Below are 23,322 nucleotides of genomic sequence, written 5' to 3'. Positions count from 1 at the left end.
GAAAGAGCAATTAATTTGGATAGGATTAAACTAGGAGAGCCTTTGAATATGATTGATTGGGTGCTTGACTTTTACATTCTTTTCTGGTCCAGGATAGTCCCTGGCAAAGGTGTTTAATTAGAGATGGAGATTCAATCAACAACTAAAGAAAAGGCTCCAGAGACATGTGTATTTTACATTTGCATAAACTGAAGATCCCCTGGAGAAGGGATAGGCTACCTACTCCATTATTCTTGGGCTTCCCTGTAAAGAATCTGCCTGCCATGTGGGAGACCTGGGTTCGATTCCTGGGTTGGGAAGATTCCCTGCAGAAGGGAAAGGCCACCCACTCCAGCATTCTGGCCTGGAGAATTCCATGGTTGCAAAGAGTTGGACACAACTGAGCGACTTTCATACTCACTTACTATACCATTATGAAATATGTTTAAGATTAATGTGACATCTCTAACTGTTTGTACAATTGTATTTTACCTTAATGAAAACCAATGGAAGAATTCACATTTATGGAAAGAGCTTACGGGTTGTAATGATTTTCATTGCAGTTAACATCAACCACTGTGAGAAAATAAACCAAGTTTTACTGTGAATAGCTTACAAAAACACTAATCCAAGCATTTTAACAACTTCAATTAGGCTATAAAACAAGACTATCACGTAAGATAGATCCCTACAAAATTAATAATTAAAAGTAAAATGTTGAATGGAACTATTTATTACAGAGCCAAAACAAAACAAATGGACTGGATTTTAAAGCCCCAACCATGTTATGGATATGAAGTAGCTGGTGCTTATGCTGAATACACACTAAAATTTTACTGTAAAATTTGTAGTTTGTTACAGGGTGGTAAACATTAAGTTGGAACTATTATGGACCATATATAAGGAGATTTAAGTACCTGAAGAATATGGTTAGCCAGCAATTTTAGCAAAAAGATACTCCTACAATTTCGATCAATTTGGAGTAAGGTTTTTATGTGGCATTCTTTACTCTTATTATTTTTCATTAAATGTAATTCCTCTGCTGTCCTCAAAAATGAATTGTACACTATATCTTAGATTCACATTTCTATTCTTCAATAATTTTATAATAGCAGCAACCAATAATATGATTCAGTTTAAAATAACTCATTTTACAGAAAAACATAATGAACACTTCAGGATTTTTGGAAAAATAATTGTAACTGATTTGGACAATTATATTAATGAATTAAAAAAATACCTCAAAGAACTGAACAAGTGCTTTTTTAGGATCTTCTGGGATGGGTAAATATTCAACTTGAGACTTTGAGAAAATATTCTTTACTTCTGATAGCTTAAATAGCAACCTTGTCAGTTCAGTCAACTGTTCCATGTAGTCCTTTTCTGTCAAAATAAATTATATGTTTATTATACAAATTTATGCTACATATATGTATATATACATATATTCCTGAAGTAGGAAACAGCAACCCACTCCAGTATTCTGGCCTGGGGAATTCCATGGACAGAGGAGCCAGGCGGGCTACAGTCCGTGGGGTCACAAAGAGTCAGACACGATGGAGCACGTTCACACACACACACACACACACACACACACACAAACATGGGGAGCACGTTCACACACACACACACACACACACATGGGGAGCACGTACACACACACACACACGGGCAGAGAATGCAGCATTCTTCATTTGTGACAATGATTTGTTTTAAAATGAACATTTCTACATTTTTGAAAACTAAGTTTCTCTCACTATAGGAAGGCTTTATTTAAAAACAAACAAACATTTACTTGTGAACATCCTAGTCCCAAAAGGTATTAATGTAAAGCCAACTGATATAATAAAATATAAAAGTAAATGTGGAGCATGTTTTCAGTCCAGCCTTTCCAAGATTTACAACTGGCCATAAACAATAGCTTTAGGAAAAGGAAAATGCACACGCTCCAGACAACCATAACAGTATGGAATATTAAAAAAAAAAGTTACAAGGAAAAGGAGGAAATTATTCATAATTGGATATTTTTCTTTATAGGGTGTTCACAGTATGATATCTAGTTATTTACTTCATATCTCCACTTTTTTTTTCTGACCAGTTTCTTCAAGGTAAAAAAATAGCTTGTCACCTGAGAGCAAATTTTTGTCCTGAGCTTCCAAGGAAATAAGTTCTTTTATCTTTATAAGAGAGAAATTTGTCATATACAGTAATGGGAAAATATCAAGAAAAAAGAAACAGACTGCAAATGGAAATAAACTTCTGTTCATATTAATACCTACTTACAAATATATATATTTTTAATCTTTTCTATTAATTTATGTAACAAAACAGGAAATTCTAAATATACTTAGCAAGCCAGAAAGCAAAACACTTGCAGTACTTACCAACTGCCTGATCAGGATTTATATCAATGAATGAGTCATCTGGCACATGAAGGTTTTTTACATACATTTGCAAAATGCAACGGATCCATGATCTTACAGTGAGGGCTTGAAAAGATACACAGCCTGAATGAGAAACTGCTTCACATAACATGCTGTAAAAATAAGTTCATGAATATTAAAAACAGAAACCAAAACAAAACCCTGACGATGTGTTCCCTGAGTACAGAGATTGAGAAATAAAACATTCTAATACCCCCCAGTTTTTGGTCCCACTTATTTTACACACACACGAATGCAGACATACTCTGCTGAAAATAAACACTACAGATACCACAAAATATTTTAGACAAACACTCCTGCTCTCATTTATAATGCCCTAATTTTTAAGTTTTCCTTTTTCCACTGGTGGCATACATATGACTTATGCCAACGGAGAGACATGGTTAAAATAAGAAAAACAGGGAAGGGGTTTAAGTAGCTTTGTGTGATAATACTGAAGGAAGTGGCAAGCACAATAAAAAACCGTGGCCCTTAGAGTAAAACAGAGAAGCAATCACGACCATATACAGAAGAAAAAAGATGAAATACATTTCTACGAGGGTCTCCCAACCAATCCAATCCCCCTCCCTTCCTTTTCTGCTCCCCCCACCCACAGGCAGTCATCATTAAAGAACTCCAAAATAACATCCAAACAAGAGCTTTTTAAAAATTACTTTTACAAATTCAAAGGTCTGGCTTAATCTGATTTCTAATCATTTTATATGAGAGGATGGGGATAAGTCTTAACCTAATTATAAATGTTGTGTAAAGTTAGACACTTGAAAAATACATAAATCATAACTCTAAAAGTACTGTTTTGAAATACTCTGAATATGCATTTTCATAAAAAAGGAGAACACAAAATAGAACTCAGATGGGTTATTACCTATACAACCTCCCAACGCTACTTAACATCTTAACATCTTAGCATTTCACTTCAGCTGCTTCATTTCAGTTAGTCCTTCCTTGCTGCTAACATACCAATATTATTTTAAAAACAAATCCTTTGAGATAATTTCACACAAGTATTTAACAAATAATATAAACAAATGTTTGTTGTCATCAAAGAATTCTTAAGCTGGAAGGGAATCCTAAAAGTAATCCAATTGAAGCTGAACTCCCTTACTGTGTAACTGAAAGCTAGTGAGAAAATGATTAATGAGTATGCTTAATGAACTTCCTTTTGAGAAGAATACCTCTCTTCATTTTCACTGACTGGCAGGGGGATCAGATCTACATTGGTCTCTTAGGTTTGTGTATTCATTTTATTTTCCCTTATCTTGATATTCTTATCTGAATCACCCTGATTGTTCTATACCATTTCTATTACTGATTGTATATTTTTTCTGTTGGGGTTCCTCAGATCTCTTATGTAATACAGACACTCAAAGACATGAAAATCAAAGTTCAAGGTGATGAAGTCTCTTGTTCATCACTGCACAAAAGTCCGATCTTTAAAACCTAGTGTGAAGAGGAAAGTTACCATTAAACTAAAACTGTGATAATAAAACGGTGCCTTACAGATTTAGCAGTATTAATTGTATAATTTCTTTCACAATGGCGAGTGTAGAAAGATCATTTCAAGATGAGGGTAAGGCCGTCCTATAAAAACCATTTTGACAAAGCAGCAGCAGCATTGTTTTAAGAAAACTTTCCTACTGTTAATACAGTCAAAATGTGGATACACAGGAAAGCAACCAATTGCCCAAGTGAAAGTATACATAGCAAAGACCAGTTTTTATTTTGGAAATTCTTTGCTTCCTCGGGAACTAATCTACTGTGGGTTTACATTAACGTGTACACCTGAAATAAAAACACTTACCTATTCTGTAGGAAATGACTTAAATATCTGGCTACAACCTGGGGCCAGATGATATCATCCCAACCAAAGAGTTGTATCATTGATGTAACTGGCTGAGGCTGAAGATCTGATGGGGCAGTGCTGGGCAAGTCCATCGCCAGCAAAGTAAAATCTAGATTTACAATGAGAGAAACTTACAGTGAGAATGTAAAAAAGAAAGAAAAAACCACTATCTCCCTTCAAATTATGTTAATAGTGATTTTTTAAAAAATCAGCACTAAACAATAAATGTCACGTTTTAGAAATGTAGAACAGAAAGCTAAAACTGAACTAAATTCATATTGTCAAAGACATTTCTGTGCTGATTATCTGCATCTCCAAGAAAGGGTCTGGAAAAATCTGTCTCAGCATCATCACAATGCATCTATAATAGAAAGGCCCTTCAAATGGCAAATTAATAAAAAAAAAAATTATTGCTTGATTCATTGCAGTCGCTTCTCCTGTTGTGGAGCACAGGCTCTAGGGAACACGAGCTTCAGCAGTCGCAGGTCCCTGGCTCCGGAGTGCATGCTCAGTAGTGGCAGTGCATGGGCGTATCTGCTTCAAGGCATGTAGGCTCTTCACACGTCAGGGACCCAACCCATGTTTCCTGCCTTAGCAAAGGATTCTTTATCACTGAACCACCAGGAAAGCCCTCAAATGGCAAATTCTAAACCTGATGTCTCTGCTAAAGAGCCTCTCTCACGCAAATGACCCATTACCAAAAACATTTCTAGCATCCACTCTTTTCCAATCAAGTTAATTTACTCATCACCTACCACAGACATGACTGAGTGACTTCCACTTTCACTGACCACAGATGAAGAGCTCTCACTCACCATGGACACTGGACATTTTCTTCTAGTAAACAGTGATTTCCTACAATCAATCAATGATACTCCACTTCCCTCAGAACTCAGAAACCCTAGGAACCAGAATTTCTTAGATCCCCATGGTAAACAAACAGACTTTATTTTGTGATTTCCTGGGATTCCCCAACCTAATTTGCAGTGCATCAATTTATGTGCATGTGCACTCTATTTGTGTCCAACTCTTTATGACCCCATGGATTGTAGCCCACCAGGCTCCTCTGTCCATGGGATTCTCCAGGCAAGAATATTGGAGTGGGTTGCCATTTTCTTGTCCAACACCAATTTATGTTTATCAATAAATTATTTATTAAGCACTGCCTCCTGTAATGCTCGCTCAAACAGTGGCTGTTTATATCCTCCCACACTCTCATACATGGGACCCACAAAGGGTGAGCAACTTCTGGTCCACACTGCTGCTTCTAGACCATTCTCCCTTCCTCTTCTTGAAAACCTTTGGCTTTGAGTCTCAGGTCATCAAATTACACCAACACTCTCTTTGTTGCACCTGTCTGTCTCCTCCTTCACCACCTCTCATTCCCTGAAGACTGGAGCTCACTATCATCCTTTCTAACTGCACTCCTGTCATAGTTCTTGATGATTTTTTCCTCCCCGTCTCTTGGACGTGAACTTCTCCCCTTCAGTGAGACCATCTTCCAGTAGTTTCGCCACTCACTCCCATGGTGATACAGAGAACCTGAAATCCCGACTTTGAAGACCCCTCTTTCTGGCATCAAACTAGCTTTCCAACTCTCCTCCTGTAGGTTCCCAACTCCTCCAGCAATCCTTTGATTCCATCAGGACCTACGATTCATTGGTCCTACAACTTTCCCTATGCTCCTCACTTTGTGCCTTCCCTTCCCTTTCCAGGCAACCTGACTGAATGCTCCATCATTATACTCATTTTCATATACCATCAATTCCCTTGTCTCTTACTTGATTCACTGAACTTGCCTGGAAAAAAACACCATCTGTTTAATTACAACTCTTTGTCTTCTCCCCATGGGCACCTATGGCCAATGTTAAGTGGCTGGTGAACAACCATGTGGACCGATCTCACTTTAAATTTATGACCAAAGATGGTAAGTGGGTCCTTAGAGCTGGCCATCGTTCCTACCATATTTCCCTAGTCCATTTGGTCTTTCATTCTCCTAGAGGATTACTGCATACCTTCTCTCCTCTCTCTACCATCAGTCAGCATCTCCTCCCCATCTTCATTTTCAGTTAATGACTTTTACTACGTCAAGGAGAAAGGAGAAGCATCAGAAGAGAACCACCACATCTACCCTGCCACCTCCAAGTGGACCCATTTATTCTGCCTCCTCTTCTGCTACCACAGGAGATCTGAGGCCGAGTCCTCTATGAGATCCCATTTCTCCTGGGAATTAAAACACAAATGACTGTCTTGCAGCATTAAGTTTTCTCTCACTCCTACACATTCCTGTCAGCATTATAAATATGCTGGAGTTTCTCCCATGTTTTAAAAAAAAAAAATAAAAACCCTCCTTGACCCCACCTCCCTCTCCAGCTAACATCCCAATTTTTTCTACTTCTTATAGATGTGTATGTGTTAGTCACTAAGTCGAGTCCAACTCTCTGAGATCCCATGGACTGTAGCCTGTCCATGGAATTCTCCAGGCAACGATACTGGAGAGGGTTGCCATTTCCTCCTCCAGGGCATCTTCTGACCCACGGATCAAACCCGGGTCTCCTGCATTGCAGGCAGATTCCTTACCATCTGAGCCACCAGGGAAGCCTCTTTTAATGGTGATATACTCAAAAAGATTTACTTATGTTTGCAGCCAGTGATTCCTCTTCTCGCATTTTCTCTTGGACATCTTTAAGGGGCCTTTGCCTCTACCCACTACAGCAAAAAACTGCTCTTCAAGGACACCAGTAACCTCTGTCCTACTATATCCAATGACCAATTCTCAGGCCTCATCCTAATTGACCCATTAAACACATTCGAAATGTTGATCACTATTCTTTCCTTAAAATGCTCTGTAATTTGGTTTCCATGGCACTACACTTAATGGGTTTTCACATCACCTCACTGGTATTCCTTACAGTCTCCTTTCTTGGTTCCTTCTAATCCTACAAATCTGAACATGGGAATATCCTGGGACCCGTCTTCAAACTTCTCTTTTTACTACTGACTCTGTTAGCATCTTATCCAGGTCATAGCTTTATAAGACTATTTGTACATAAATAGTTCCCAAATTTAAATCTCTAGCTTGGACCTCTTCCCTGAAACCCAGGTTCATTATCCAGGGGTCTACTCAACATCCCTACTCAGATTTTAAGGGAGATATATATATAAAATATATCTGTATATCCAAAGTCAAAATCCCAGTCTTCACTCATAAAAATTTCTTCCTGCCACAATCTTTCTCATCTCAAACGAGGGTTTCTCCCTTTCTCTATCTTGCTTACCATATCAAACCCACTTAGAAAATTGTCAGCTCTACTTTCAAACTGGAAATCTGACCACTTCTCGCCACTCCCACCGCTCCCACTGTGGCCCCAGCTGTCCATCTCTAAGCTGTTACAAGAGTTCTCTACATGACCTCCCCACCTCTCAATAGTCTAATCTCGGTCCAGCAGCCAGAGCAATCACATCCCCTCTCTGCTCAGGACTTGCCAGTCTCAGGAAAGTCTTCTTACAACTATGCATAAGGCAGAACAGAAAGCAGTTCTCCACAGCCCGTGGACTGCACCTCTGACTCCTCTTTCTCCAGTTCTTACGCCACAGGAGCTTTGATGGCTTCCGTGCAGTTTCTCGAACACACCAGACACGCTCTTGCCTTTGGATGTTTGCACAGCTCGTATCTGCATGGCCGCATAGCTCACCTCCTTCGGGTCTTTGCTCAAATGATACCTATTACAAGTTTTCTGGGCAGCTCTTATTTGAAGCCATAACTTGCCTGTGGTCTTCCCTTGTGCTTAATAGCTCAGTCGTGTCCGACTCTTTGTGACCCCGTGGACTGTAGCCCGCCAGGCTCCTCCGTCCATGGGATTCTCCAGGCAAGAATACTGGAGTGGGTTGCCATGCCCTCCTCCAGGGAATCTTCCCAACCCAGGGATCGAACCCAGGTTCCCTATCTCTATCCTTTTCTGTATTTTTCTTTTTCTCCATTTATCATCATCTGACATATTACACATTTTACTTACCCTCCTTCTTGCTCTCTTCCTTCCATAAGAACACGGAGCTTATGCATGAAAGAAGGACTTGTAGTTCTTTTTTTCCCATTGATAAATCCCAATGGCAAAGTATTCATTAACTATTTTTTAATGCAGGAAATTTTTGCCTCCTGTCTTTACTTCAAAACAAACCCCAAACCCACATATATTGGCTTTATATCTATATTACTATTTATTTTCAGTACCTAAGACAGTACTGACTAACTTGTATCATTTTGGTCATTAAGTGGGAGTTGGGGTGATGAATGGTAGAAAGATAAGTCATATCGACTAATAATGACTGCTTTGGTTAAACTGAAAGTCAGTATTTATTTTCAGAGACATTACAGTGGTTGGAAAACCATTGCCCCGTCATAGTTCTCCAATGTACATATCACGGTAAAGTTTTAATTATGGAAGCACTAGCAGAATTCAAAATCTTTTCAAATGTATATCATGAAGTCTTTTATGTAATGCTTTTAGCTAAGTTTTCCTTATTCACACCAGGGTAAAATAAACCTTGGTTTAGAGCTTAGGTTTTTAAAAGCGTTTACATTTAAATACATTAAACATCTTCTTAAAAACCGCATTTAAATACATGTAGTCACCATATTGATCTCTCTCTATTCCAGTACTTCTTAACATACGTTGGATAAAATATCCCTTTGAAAAAGATAAAGACTTCTTTTTGGGAAAGTGCATATGTGAATATATATATATTCAAATTTTTGCCTATAATTTCATCTGATTCAGAATCCCTTAAAGTCTAAGGACATGTCTATAGGCTAATAATCAAATTAAGTAAAGATTACAACTTAAAATAGAATCTAACAGAAGTCTGAAAAGCAACATTCTATGTACTCCATGTCATTCTGATCTCATCGGTTTTATGCTGAAGTGGAATTCAAGCCATCTCTTTTTGCTCTTTATTCAATTTCATATTTTACTAGGTATCTGCACATACAATCTGAAAATAAACGACCTGAACTAGAAGTCAAATACTGCTTTACTTTCCAAATAACGCATGAATAAGAAAAGCCACGTATATTCAGTATTTTTAAGGTTAAAAATGATCTTTTTAGCAAATCATCACTTAATTTTTACTTTTACTAACAGGAAAATAATAAACAAGCCAAAGAATCCTAATTTTAAAATACATAATTCTTTTCTTCCTGGTTGTCAAAATATTTATTGCACTGTAATAAAATAAGAGTTTGCTACTAAGCAAACAGAAGAAAAAACTGACAGAGTCTGCAAAATGAGAAGCTAACTGGCAAATTAAGAACGCTGACCTGCGGCCGCATCCGCGAGTTGCGAGAGAGGCACTATCTGTGACATCCTCTGACTCTTCAGAAACGAAAAGAAATGCCTCCAGAGCGCACTGGCCACTGCAGCAAGGTGGCGCTCTTTAGTCGATAATGAAGACTGCACAATGAGGTCCCCATTCTCCCTTTGCAGTTCCTGACACAATTGTTGACGCATACTCCTAAAAAAAAAAATAAATAAAAATACAGCTAACACCCAACAAACAAATACAAAATTTTTCCTTAAATACATTCTGGGCTTTTAACATTTACACCATGTGAAAACTGAAGGACAGTTCTATCTAATTAAAACCTTTATGTCAAGACATTATGCATTTCTGGTTATTTGATGGATGAACGATGGCATATTAAGCACCATAAAGTTAATGTTAATTACTAATGTCAGGCATTAATTATATGCTTTTTAATATGTCAGATCCAAATGAGAAATAGGCAGCTTCAAAATGAAGGTTTGCATTTTGCAACTCACTATGACAAGTGATTTTACTTACAATCTAGACATAAAAACAAAATTTTAAGCCACTTCTCCTGTGAGCTTTAGGATATGATGTACCAAGAGGAAAGTATTTATGGCTTATATGTGATATTTTAAATTACAATACTTTCCCTGTTTAGAGCAGACATAGACATTAAGCTAGAATATAAAACTGTCCTAGATATCACCTTAGTATCAGTCCTTTGGTCCAAAAAGACCCATAATCATTTTCACATGGTAGAAAATAATAAAATCATTCTTCTCCATAAATCAGTAAAACATGAATTCAATACTGCCTCAAGTTTTGATCTGTCATTTACTCACTTTTCCTATGGAAAGTTGAGACAACTCTAAGACCTTAACGGAAACATAACAGGGGTGAATACCAGAAGATTTTTCTAGTGATCTGGAATAGAAGGCATTAATGCAATATGCCCAACAATTAATAATATCATTAATATTATTATTTAGTTGCACTAAACACGCAACTGTGATATTATTCCTGTTTCTGTGTATATAACTGTAATCTTATTCCTATTTCTATATATATAACTGCCAGCTCAATCGAGTAGACACAAATGCATAAACAGCATCCTTAGACTTGTTTTCTTCAAATAAAGAGCAAACAGTGAAAATTAATCAGTGGAGCTAAGCCAAAATACTTCCTTTGATAGTAGCAGTATTCCATTAAGAAAAATGACTAGTGCTTTAAAAAAAGAAGGAAAATTACATAAGTCCAACATTCCCGATCTGATGTTTCAAATCAGTTCATCAAGAGGAAGTGGACACTCAAAATAACTATATAAAATATGGAGCTAACTAATGCATGTATCTAAAGCAATTCCACAAAAAGATCAAACTGGTTGCAAGACATCATTGTATTTTTCACATAACTACACAAAAGTAAAGATTTTAAGTATAAGTTATATAACATTAGGACTCTAAGTCTCTCTACACTGAAATTCTTGGATAACCATGAGACAGAACTTAATGCTCCTTGCAGTACTGGGGGTGGTGCCAAATACCTGGAGAAAGAATATCATAGTAAGCAAGCTTCCTAAAAACTAACCAAATATCTGCTATGTCCTCTTCGTGTAAAACTTGCCTGAGATGCTTTCAACATGAAGTAGTGGCTAAAGATTATTTCAGGTCCTTTAGCTTTGAGTAAGATGAATATCAAACCACTAAAATCCATTTGGCAACTAACTCAATTGCCTGTATCAACAAAGCAAAATTCATGGGTACATTTCAAGACACTGGAGTCCAAGTGAAATAATACCACCATTTGCAAAACCCATCTAAAGCTTTTTCAAGTATATTGGTCTCAAAGGATGATAAATAATTTACTACATCTGGGTAGGACGGATTTTACTATTTCTAAATAAAATAAGCCATTTTCTTCACTCTTTACAATGTATTCTCCAGGAAGTGGTAACATTTCTGATCATTCCGTATGAAGCTGGAAATTCTTTAACTAAAAATCAGAACAATTCTATGAGATGGGTGTCACTAATCCTCTTTATAGAGGATAAAGATGATAATGATATCCCCAAAAGTCACACGGCTAAGAAGAGCTGGCCCCATAATCTGAATCAAAATCTGACTCTGAAGCCCATACTTTCCCTTATATACTAAGACACACACCCTTTAACACTAAGACGTGCATGTGTGTGTGTGAGTACACACACACATAATTAAAACATTGATCAATTTTCTTCTCTCCCTACTTGAAGAAATTTTACTAAGTCTAAGAAAAGAAGCTGGGCAAGCCACATGTAGCTTTGCTTTGTAAAGTGGTAGGGACGTAGGTTTTAAGTAGAAGATTGACTTTAAAATCATTTTGGAAATATACATGCATAACCAGCCCACTTATGTTCTAAAAGATCCAACACATAGCAGGAAAAAAAAAATCTGCTGAATGTCAAGTTATTTAAATTGCAGCTTTCACAGAAATAATAGCAACATCTAGCATTTACTAGTACTTACCATGTGCCAAGAACCACACTAGGAAGTTTGTAAGCACTGCTTCTCACCCTATGAGGTAGGTATAATTATGATTCGAATCTTATAAACGAGAAAATTGAGGCAACAGAAGTAGCTTGTGTTGGGTAAAACTGCTGGTTATTAGCAAAGCTACTCAGAGCTGTGTGACCTTAAAAAAAATGAGTAACTGCCCAAATTTCATTTTCTAAAGAGTTAAAATTAGGAAGAATCATTTATCATCTGCCTACCAGGGTTATTGTGAAGATTACATGTGAAGAATAACATCCTTAAAAGTGTTCAGGAACCTATCACTACACTATGTTGTTGTTTAGTCGCTAAGTTGTGTCAGACTCTTCGTGACTCCATGAGCTGTAGCCCACCAGGCCCCTCTGTCCATGGGATCTCGAAGGTAAGAACACTGGAGTGGATTGCCATTCCTTTCTCTGGGGTATCTTCCTGACCAAGGGATGGAACGTTCATCTCCAGGGTTGACAGGTAGATTCTTAACCACTGATCCACCTGAGAAGTCCATGGCTACACTATGGAAATGCCCAAACTGGTACATACCTCGTTATTCAGGTGTTCGTACACTTCTGTTTTATCAACAGCTCTGGTATCCTGCTTCTTTGGGCTTACCTCCTCTAGTTCAAGCACTTTCCTGATCCTGAACATAACTGTTCTTGTGCTCCACTTTCCAAGATTTGTTTTCCTGTTTTTATTTCCATGTTACTTTTTGTAGTGATTTTATATATCTCACCCTCCCACCTCCCCATCCTCACAAAGACATCCAAATATACTGAGGCATCTATTAATATGATTGATAAGAGCTAGCAGAAAGCAAGGGGGTTAACAACAATTAACAACTGAATTCCTTTTTCAAGTTCTACTTCAAAGCCTGCCAACTTTCTTCAATCTACATCAGTGAAAAATATAATGGGAAGCTCTAAGTTTAAAAGAAGTTGTTCTAAACCACTATGAGTGATGATTCCAAGTGTCTGATGAATGTAACTAATGGAAAACTGGATGGGAATCAGGATACTCTTACCATTTTTAGTTTCAGTTAAATTTACTAAAAAAAAACAAACAAAACCTTAGGTACTTTGGAGCTTCTGGTTATTCTTATTCACATCTATAAAATAGGGCTATAATCTGCTTTACCACCCAGAAAGAATATAAGATAACCAAACTAGTGAAATTACCAGAAAGCAAACTAACAACCTCCCAAAAACAAGGTTTTAAAGCTGGAAGGTATCTTAAAAATCATTTAATCCAATCCTGTCTTCAAAAAATAGAAACAAAAACAAAACAAAAACAGACTCTATGTATAAAGAGAATTCTGCAAAGTCTCACTAGAAGATAATGGGAACTTAAGTCCTGCCCCCCCAATTCTGTGTATATCCAGTTATCAGGGAGATGCAATAGGTCAGAAACCAGGCTGGTGAGTAGCGGTCCAGGCATATCCCGGAGGGACTCCCTGGAACGGGGCCTCCATCTATTTGTTTGTACATGGACGAGGAGGTGAGTGGGTGCTAATGATTGAGTGAATATGTGAGGTCAACGCAAGGAATTTACTGGCTGTTCTGACTATTAAGTGATTATGAAAAAAAAAAAGTCCAGTACTGGCAGTGATGGCAGTGATACTTTTGGTCATATATAATGCACCATCATATGCAGGACAAGAAGCAACGGTTAGAACCGGACATGGAACAAAGGACTGATTCCAAATTGGGAAAGAAATACATTAAGGCTGTGTATTGTCAACTTGCTTATTTAACTTTTATGCAGACTACATCATGAGAAATGCCAGGCTAGATAACTCACAAGCCGGAATCAAGACTGCCGGGAGAAATACCAACAACCTCAGATATGCAAATGATACCACTCTAATAGCAGAAAGCAAAGAGGAACTAAACAGCCTCTTGATGAAAGTGAAAAAGGAGAGTGAAAAGCCAGCTTAAAACTCAACACTGAAAAAATGAAGACCATGACAACCAGTCCCATCACTTTTTGGCAAGTAGATAGGGAAAAAATGGAAACAATTACAGATTTTCTTTCCTTGGGCTCCAAAAATCACTGTGGATGGTGACTGTACCCATGAAATTAAAAGACACTTGTGACTTGGAAGAAAGCTATGACAAATCTAGACCATGTATTAAAAAGCAGAGATAATCACTTTGCTGACAAAGGTCTATAGAGTCAAGGCTATGGTTTTTCCAATGCCACATACAGATGTGAGAGTTGGACCATAAAGAAGGCTGAAGGCTAAAGAACTGATGCTTTCAAATTGACGTGATGAAGACTCTTGAGCGTCCCTTGGACAGCAAGGAGATCAAACCAGTCAAACCTCAAGGAAATCAACCCTGAATATTCATTGGAAGGACCTATGCTGAAACTCCAGTACTTCCGCCACGTGATGCAAATAGCTGCCTCACTGGAAAAGACCCTGATGCTGGGAATGATTGAGGGGAGAAGGAGGTGACAGAGGATGAGATGGCTGGATGCATCACCGACTCGATGGACACGAGTTTGAGCAAACGCCAGGAAACAGTAAAGGACAGGGAAGCCTGGCGTCCTGTGGTTCATACGGTTGCAAAGAGCTGGACACGAGTAAGAGACAGAACAACATAGCAGTGAAAAGCCTCCTCGAGGTGTAAGGAAAATTATCCAAAAGAACACTTGTGTAGGAGACAGAAGACTAGTCTGTGACCCCGGAAAGCTAAGACTTGGTTTTTCATCTGTTAAATGGGAATACTGCCCTACTGTCCTCTACAGAGCTGCTCAAGTGTCAAATTACACAACTTAGGTAAAAACAGTTTATAGGCTATAAGGCAAGGTAATATTTACTTTAGTTTTATTGTTATTCATTCCAATTTCTAACAATCATGTCCACACATTCAGTAGAGCATTATCTAGAAAGACATGGGCTTTAGAGACAGACACACCAGAGAACAAATCCTATTCTCAATTACTAGTGACATGGCCATTTCCTCAACTGTTACAAGAACTCCCAATAAAACACATTCAATAAATGGAATAATGGAATATTATTGGCCAGAGAATCAGACTGTTTAGTGAGAATATATGTGCTACCCTATTCTGTTTTTGACCTTTATTAACTGGTTTAATTCTGTAGGCATTATTTTTCCCACTTTGTAGACAAGGAATCTAAGAACAGAAAGAATAAATAATTTGATTGGGTTATACTGTTGGTAAGCAGCAGAGACAGAATTTGAATCCAGGCAGTCAAGCTATCATGCAACTATGCTACAGCTACCCCAAATACCATTTTACTACCCAAATAAGTACTACATGTCTCAAATGCCATTACTTCATTCATGCATATGCTAAGTTCCTAAAAGGGGTAGTTACAAAGCAGTATAACATCCAATTCTGATGGCACAAAAGATGCACACATATTCAAAGTTTAATAGTTCCGGGAAGTAGAGAATTCTATAGGGATTCCAAATTTCAATGCCGTGTAACCATTTAAAATTTTCCTATGAAAAAATTTCCTTGTCCCTATCCCCAAAATAGGGTATAGCATGAAAATACATCAATAAAAAGTGATTATTTTTACAAGTTATCCTTATAATTTTATTAGTCTCATATATGTAGATGACTATGGGTCTCAAATGACTTAAAAGTTATGGTGATATTTCATTGCATTTTATGGTACACTAGTTAACAGGGATCTACTTTGGTAGTTCTCAATCTTGACTACCATCAAAATCATCTGTAGAGCTTTCTAGAAATGTGGAAGTTCTGACTTCACTGAAGATTCTACTGCATCTACAAGTCTAGGGTCAAAGCTTATTATTTTAAAAACAATTCTCACTCAGGGGGTCTTGGGAGGGGCCTGAGAGTCTACCTGTCAAGCAGGCAGATTTTGCATGCCCATGGCCTCACTTTAAGCAGTTACCTTCCTGGCTCTTGTCTATAAAATGGTGACAATAATAGTATCTACAGGATTAAATTAGTTCATTAAAGTCAAACACTTAGAATAGGGTTGCCACACACATTCTCATTTAACAGTCTGATTTTCTGGCTAACAATAACAGATATTCCATTTATTGAATATGTCTTACTTGATTCTTGTAACAGATGAAGAAATGATCACGCAACAAGTAGTCCATGAATCACACTGAGTATTCAATTTCATTCTGTATGGGAGAAGGTTGATAATCATTCCTGTACTCCATAGGCATAAGGGTAAAGCAAAATTTAGGTTTTACACAATGAGGTACCATCTCATGCTGGTCAGAATGGCTGCTATTAAAAAGTCTACAGACAATAAATGCTGGAGAGGGTGCAGAGAAAAGGGAACCCTCTTACACTGTTGGTGGGAATGCAAACTAGTACAGCCACTATGGATAACAGTATGGAGATTCCTTAAAAAACTGGAAATAGAACTGCCATATGACCCAGCAACCCCACTCCTGGGCATACACACCGAGGAAACCAGAACTGAAAGAGACATGTGCACCCCAATGTTCATCGCAGCACTGTTTATAATAGCTAGGACATGGAAGCAACCTAGATGTCCATCGGCAGATGAATGGATAAGAAAGCTGTGGTATATATACACAATGGAACATTACTCAGCTATTAAAAAGAATTCATTTGAATCAGTTCTAATGAGATGGATGAAACTGGAGCCTATTATACAGAGTGAAGCAAGTCAGAAAGAAAAACACCAGTACAATATATTGACACATATATATGGAATTTAGAAAGATGGTAACGATGACCCTATATGCAAGACAGCAAAAAAGACACAGATGTAAAGAACAGACTTTTGGACTCTGTGGGAGAAGGCAATGGTGGGATGATCTGAGAGAACAGCATTGAAACATGTATATTACCATATGTGAAATAGATCGCCAGTCCAGGTTCAATGCATAAGACAGGGTGCTCAGGGCTGGTGCACTGGGATGACCCTGAAGGATGGGGTGGGGAGGGAGGCGGGAGGGGGTTCAGGATGGGGAACACATGTACACCCATGGCTGATTCATGTCAATGTATGGCAAAAACCACTACAATATTGTAAAGTAATTAGTCTCCAATTAAAATAAATAAATTTTTAAAAATATATAGGTTTTATAGTAATTCAGAAACTAAAGATCATTGACAGCAGCAGAATAAAACGGGCATGGAAATGATTCTCAGAGGACAGGTTAAGGATGAGAAAAGTGAAAATGAGGGAACTAAAACACAAAGGCATATAAATTCCACACATTTACTCTAATTCAATGCATATTACACAGGTTCCAGGCAGTAGGGATACAAAGTCATCACAACAAAGTCTCTGCCCTGGAGCTTGTATTTTAAAGAGAGACAGACAACTAAACACAGACGTGGATCACCGCAGGTTGTGGTGAGCTTTATGGATAAATAGAAATCAAGGTACAGGGATGGTGGATGATGATGATATTTCAACTGGGAATATCAGGAAATACCTTCCGAAGAGGTGGCACATGAGCAAAGACTTAAATGAGTAAGGGGGAGAACCACATGGGTACACGTGGAGAGAGAGTTTCAGGCAGAAGAAACAAAAGTGCATAGGCGCCTAGGCTAGTGGTTTTATGGGCTCAAGAACAACAATTAGGAGGCCAGTTGGCTGAAGCACAAAGGATGATAGGAGGAAAAGCAGATGAATTCAAAGAGGAAACTGAGTTCCAGACCAAGTAGATTCTTCAAAGAACTTTAGATAAAATCAAAGTGGATAACAAGCCACAAAGCAGAAGTGTTACATAATTTCTTTTCAAAGAAACCTATGAAAAAGCAAGGTATTTTGGGAAGGGGGGAAAAAATAGTAACCACTCTGACTATAATGGAGAATTTTTATAGCAGAATTAGAAGGCAATAAATTTAAGAGTAGAAAATAAAGACAATATTGAATATTGGTTCAGTCACATGTTCTTCTCATCCACTTCACAAGAAGTTATGATGCCTCTCACTGTACGTGAGCCAGAGGTTCGATTAAGGCACATCCTGCTCTTAAAAAAAGAAAATCTAGACTTCATTCTGAAGGTATTAGATTGGTACAAAATTGTGGTTTTTGCATTGCGGAAATCTGACTTTGATATTGGAATACGCTCTTAAATAAGTGTAGTTATGTTATACATCATTTTAATGTGCATTTCTCATTTTATAGTTTTTTGCTAATGACTTATTACTTGCAGCTTATTTTATATTTATTTTTGACTATGGAAATGTTAGACAAAAAGCAAATTTGAGAGATTTTCTTATTCAAGTTCAAAATGGGTTGTAAAGCAGCACAGACAACTTGCAACATCAACAACACATTTGGCCTAGGAACTGCTAAAAAACATACAGTGCAGTGGTCATTCAAGAAGTTTGGCAGAGGAGACAAGAGCCTTGAGGATGAGGAGCTGATAGTGGGACTGACATCAGAAATTGACAACAACCAATTGAGAGCAATCATCGAAGCTGATCCTCTCACAACTAGCGAGAAGCTGCTGAAGAAATCAACATCGACCATTCTATTGTCATTCAGCATTTGAAGCAAGTTGAAAAGGTGAAAAAGCTTGATAAGTGAATGCCTCATGAGCTGACCGCAAATCCAAAAAACTGTCGTTTTGAAGTGTCGTCTTTTCTTATTCTATGCAACAACAATGAATCATTTCTTGACTGGTTTGTGACAAGCGACAGAAAGTGGATTTTATACAACTGGCGAAGATCAGCTCAGTGGTCAGACCGAGAAGCTCCAAAGCACTTTCCAAAGCCAAACTTGCCCCCAAAAAAGGTCATGGTCACTGTTTGGTGATCTGCTGCCTATCTGATCCACTACAGCTTTCTGAATCCCAGGAAAACCATTCCATTTGAGAAGTATGCTCAGCAAATCAATGAGATACACTGAAAACGGCAACACCTTCAGCCGGCACCGGTCAACGTAAAGGGCCCAATTCTTCTGCGTGACCACAGCTGACTGCAAGGCGCACAACCAGCACTTCAAAAGCTGAATAATGAATTGGGCTATGAAGTTTTGCCTCATCCATCGTGTTCACCTGACCTCTTGCCAACCAACTACTACTTCTTCAAGCATCTCAACAACTTCTTGCAGGTAAAATGCTTCCACAACCAGCAAATGCTTTCTACGAGTTCACTGAACCCTGCAACACGGATTTTTACACTACAGTAATAAACTTATTTCTCCTTGGCAAAAACATGCTGATTGTAATGGTTCCTATTTTGATTTAATAAAGATGTGTTTGAGCCTAGTTATAATGATTTAAAATTCATGGTCCGAAACTGCAATTATGTTTGCACCAACCTAATAGTAAGGAACCACTAAAAAATTTTGAACTGAGGAGTGACAGTGAGAACAGTGCTTTGGGAAAGATTAATGTGGCAAATGGCAAACAGAACGGACTAGAATAAAAACTGGGGAGAGACAGGAGAGACCAACTAAGAAGCTTCCGTAAACATGCAGGTATGAGTTAATGTGCAACTTAAGCTACTTTATGAAGAAACAAGAAAGCTAACAGTAATTATTTGGCATTTTGTGAAGGAGAGAAAGGAGCAATCTACGTTATTGCTAACTTTCAGGAGAGGGAAACAAAGGTAGGAGGGACAGTTAATTACTACACAAGAAGAGTATAATTCGATTTGCAAACAGAAAATTTAAGTAACAAAACCACCAAAGTTTCTGGAAATCTGGACCTAGAGTCCAAGAGAACATTCAGACTCAGAAGTCACTTGTGCCCAGTAGTTCAGCTGATTTTAATGAACATTTTAATGTCTATTAGTTACTTGAGGTAGTGTATTAGATGCAATCAAATATGGTCAGTAGTCTCAAAGAACTTATAATTAAGTGAGGAGACAGAGGTATCTACAGAGTACTATGATACACACAAAGGAAACATTTAGTCCACCTGGGGGTTTGATGAAGGCCTCAAGGAGTAAATACATTATTATCAGATTAAAGCAGCTGTTAACTGAAAAAGAAAAAGAAAACACACACACACACAAAGAGCTTCAGGAAGTTGTAATAACATTAAGTAAAGCAAACTGACATGACACTGCATGGTGTATGAGGAAACTCATGAACAGGCGAGTATTTTCAGAAGATGAAAAGTCAAGGGGCAGAATGATGGAAAATGAAACTATATTATTGATGGAGACCAGGTCACGGAGGGCCATGCCATCTAAAATGTTAGATATAAGTAAACAATTCTTTAAGGTGGGGAGAATTAACAGAAACAAAACCAACTTATACACCCAACATACCCACATATGTTCTCAATATAACCTAGCGCTTATAAGCCCTATCTTAGACAAATATATATTTAAACACCCCGTGTAACTGCACAGAGCAATGTTATCTGTCTTTGGAATATCTTCATTAAAAAATTCAACCTCTTAAGCATGTTTATATATGACTTAGGGGCTTCTCATGTGGCTCAGTAGTAAAGAATCTGCCTGCACATGCAGGAGATACGAGTTTGATCCCTGGGTCGGGAAGATCCCCTGGAGAAGGAAATGACAACCCACTCCGGTATTCTTGCCTGGGAAATCCCATGGACAGAGGAGCCTGGTGGGCTCCAGTCCATGGGGTCGCAGAGTCAGACCCGACTGAGCACGCACACACATACGCATGATCTGGTACGTATATAGCTAACCCTTGAACAACGGAGGGGTTTATCTGCATATATGTCTTCCAAATCTGCAGTTCCTCTGCATCCATAATTCAACTAACCATGAACTGTGTAGAACTGTAGTGTTCATTACTGAAAAATATCTTCACATAAGTGGACCTGGGCAGTTCAAACCCATGTTGTTCAAGGGTCAACTGTACAAATAACCACTCATCACAATACCCTTTTTATATTTTTTGCCAATGCTTGAATGCTATCTTATGCTCTGATTTAATAAAACCAAGCCTGATCTGTAGACATTCATATTATTAGCACTGCTGCTGCTGCTGCTGAGTCGCTTCAGTCGTGTCTGACTCTGTGCGACCCCATAGACGGCAGCCCACCAGGCTCCCCCGTCCCTGGGATTCTCCAGCAAGGACACTGGAGTGGGCTGCCATTTCCTTCTCCAATTGCACAATGTAATGCAACTGCTCTTGGTAAATGGGGTCTGTACTGCACTATCTTAAGTTGAACGCTTAACTTTTTGTGGTCTGTTCCTGCCATTTATTCTGTTTGGGGGAACAGCTTAGCCTGTGATCAACAAGTAATAGTCCTGAACTCAATACAATGACTCAAAGAAACAGTGTCTCGCTGGATATTAAGACTGAAGTTTTACAGCACCTTAAGATGCCTTCAAGGAAATAAATGGCTGAGGGTAAAGACAACATTAAGACCTGGCTAAAGTTCTTTGACATTAAAACTGAAAGAAACCACAGGCAGATGAATGTCATGACTTCAAGGGATTTCTAAAAGAACAAGAGAGTAATCATCACCTGCCTGTGACAACTCATTTCCAAAGGAGTAATGCTACAGTAACACTGGACTGCTTATGTTCAGTTAGACCCCTTCTTTCCAGGAATTTACCCTCCAAATTTCATAGCAAGTATATGGGTACAAGATAACAAAGGAAGAGGGGAGGGATTTGGGCTCAATATAAAACTGTTTAGTTTCCAAGTTTGCCTGCTACCAGAATACCGTTTGGGAAGAACATGAATGATCCAGCATCTTCGTCCTTGATGTCAGAAGCACTCAGAGTTAAGATCCTCCCTTTAAGAAGTCTCACAACAAAATGTACACATCTTTGATAAAATATCTATAGCTGTCATACCAGTCTTTTGGGATTTCAAACATGGTTCTCTTCCTCTTTCACTGTAAGTGGATATGTATAATTGAGAAAGCATACATACATTAGATCTTACCAAAATAGTTATCTACAGAATTCTCATACAAGCAAAAAGGAGGGGGACCTTATGAATTGGTTGAAAGAGGAAATCAGAATTTTTTTTTTTTTTGCAATAATGGCATACCTCATTTATTGCACTTCTCAGATACTGTGTTTTTTCCAAATTGAAAGTTTGTGGCAACTGTGTTGTCAGATGATGGTTAGCATTTTTGAGCAATATTATTTAATAAAGGTTTATATGTTGTTTTTTAAGACATAATCTATTACACACTTTATAGATTACAGTATAGTATAAACTGACTTTTGTTTGCACTGAGACCAAAAAGTCTCCAGCTTTTTTAGTTATCCCAAACTGAAACATTTTAGTTGAGGCCTCAGACACAGGAGAGCAGTGAAGAGCTGTCCTTGGCTTCCCATATTCTTGACCTACATGACCTGCATGCATTGTATTATGAAAAAGTTGTTCCGATGTGTTTTATGCCACTAAATCTTGGCATAGTTTATTATGCTTTAAGCAACAGGCTCCCACTATTATACTAAGTACTATGGTAGAAATTAGGAATTTAAAGATGAGAAAGATACAGACCTGATTCAAGGATTTCATACATGAGGAAGAACAAAGACTTTTCTTCATTAAAAGTATAAAGAAGAGGTGGTATCTGCAATGGTGCACAGGAAAACTTTAGATTAAATAGCTATGTTTTAAGACTCTGAGGGACCATCTGCAACGATCTCAGAAATTCTAGACTTGTTTTAGGACAAATGAATTGCAAAGGCAAGATTATTTGAAGAAAGACAACTTTAATTTCCTAACTATCCACTGCAGTATACCTATTAACGAGCAACTACCGAGACATTCTAGAGATAGTATCACATTTACTCTCAATAACTTTTACTCAGTTCTGTTGCTTTACCATTTCATTAATATTTGAGCTTTTAAAAGTGAGTTTCATTTTAATAATCCCTAGATAGAGAGTAGCATGTTTGCAAACTTATGAAGTTCATCTTTTAAAGCTAATTAATAAAACCATCCTTCAAAAGCTAGCTTAATTTTCACCATCCCAGTAGCCGCTTCTGAAAACAACTGTATATAGTCAGCTGTACCCTCTACTTACAGCTGCAAGGATTACACATCTTATTAGATGTGTTTAGTTGCAGTGTTGGAGACAGTAGTTTGATTCAAAAGAATTCAGGATTGTTTTATTAAAAACTCAAACATTTGGGAGGTCAAATATTCCACAACAAGTAAGCTAGGGCTAAATTCCATTTGTGAGCACTTTTTCCTAATTGGTGGTAATAAATTCCTAAAGAGAAAGGGTCTAATGGCAATGTTGACTGATTCTTAACTACATTAACCCAAATGTTCCTGTCACAGTGAAATCTGCTCTATAATTCACCTTAATGGAAT

At 37.9% G+C, this 23,322-nt stretch overlaps 1 protein-coding gene across 5 annotated transcripts in view; it reads right to left on the bottom strand.

Annotated features, from left to right (window-relative positions):
* MMS22L (MMS22 like, DNA repair protein) overlaps window positions 1-23,322 on the bottom strand; it is a 121,103-nt gene that overhangs the window by 29,155 nt on the left and 68,626 nt on the right. For all 5 annotated transcript variants that reach the window (XM_043890077.1, XM_043890078.1, XM_043890079.1 and 2 more), the window contains 4 exons: window positions 9,584-9,777; window positions 4,225-4,375; window positions 2,364-2,515; window positions 1,220-1,362 (listed from right to left, as the gene is read on the bottom strand). In XM_043890077.1, coding sequence (XP_043746012.1) covers window positions 1,220-1,362; window positions 2,364-2,515; window positions 4,225-4,375; window positions 9,584-9,777 — 640 coding nt within the window. The remainder of the gene's footprint in view (window positions 1-1,219; window positions 1,363-2,363; window positions 2,516-4,224; window positions 4,376-9,583; window positions 9,778-23,322) is intronic.

Source organism: Cervus elaphus, chromosome 28 (assembly GCF_910594005.1).
Source record: "Cervus elaphus chromosome 28, mCerEla1.1, whole genome shotgun sequence".
Taxonomy (NCBI): Eukaryota; Metazoa; Chordata; class Mammalia; order Artiodactyla; family Cervidae; genus Cervus; species Cervus elaphus.
Note: the sequence above shows the minus strand (reverse complement) of the source record. Positions and strands in the feature narration are given on the sequence as shown.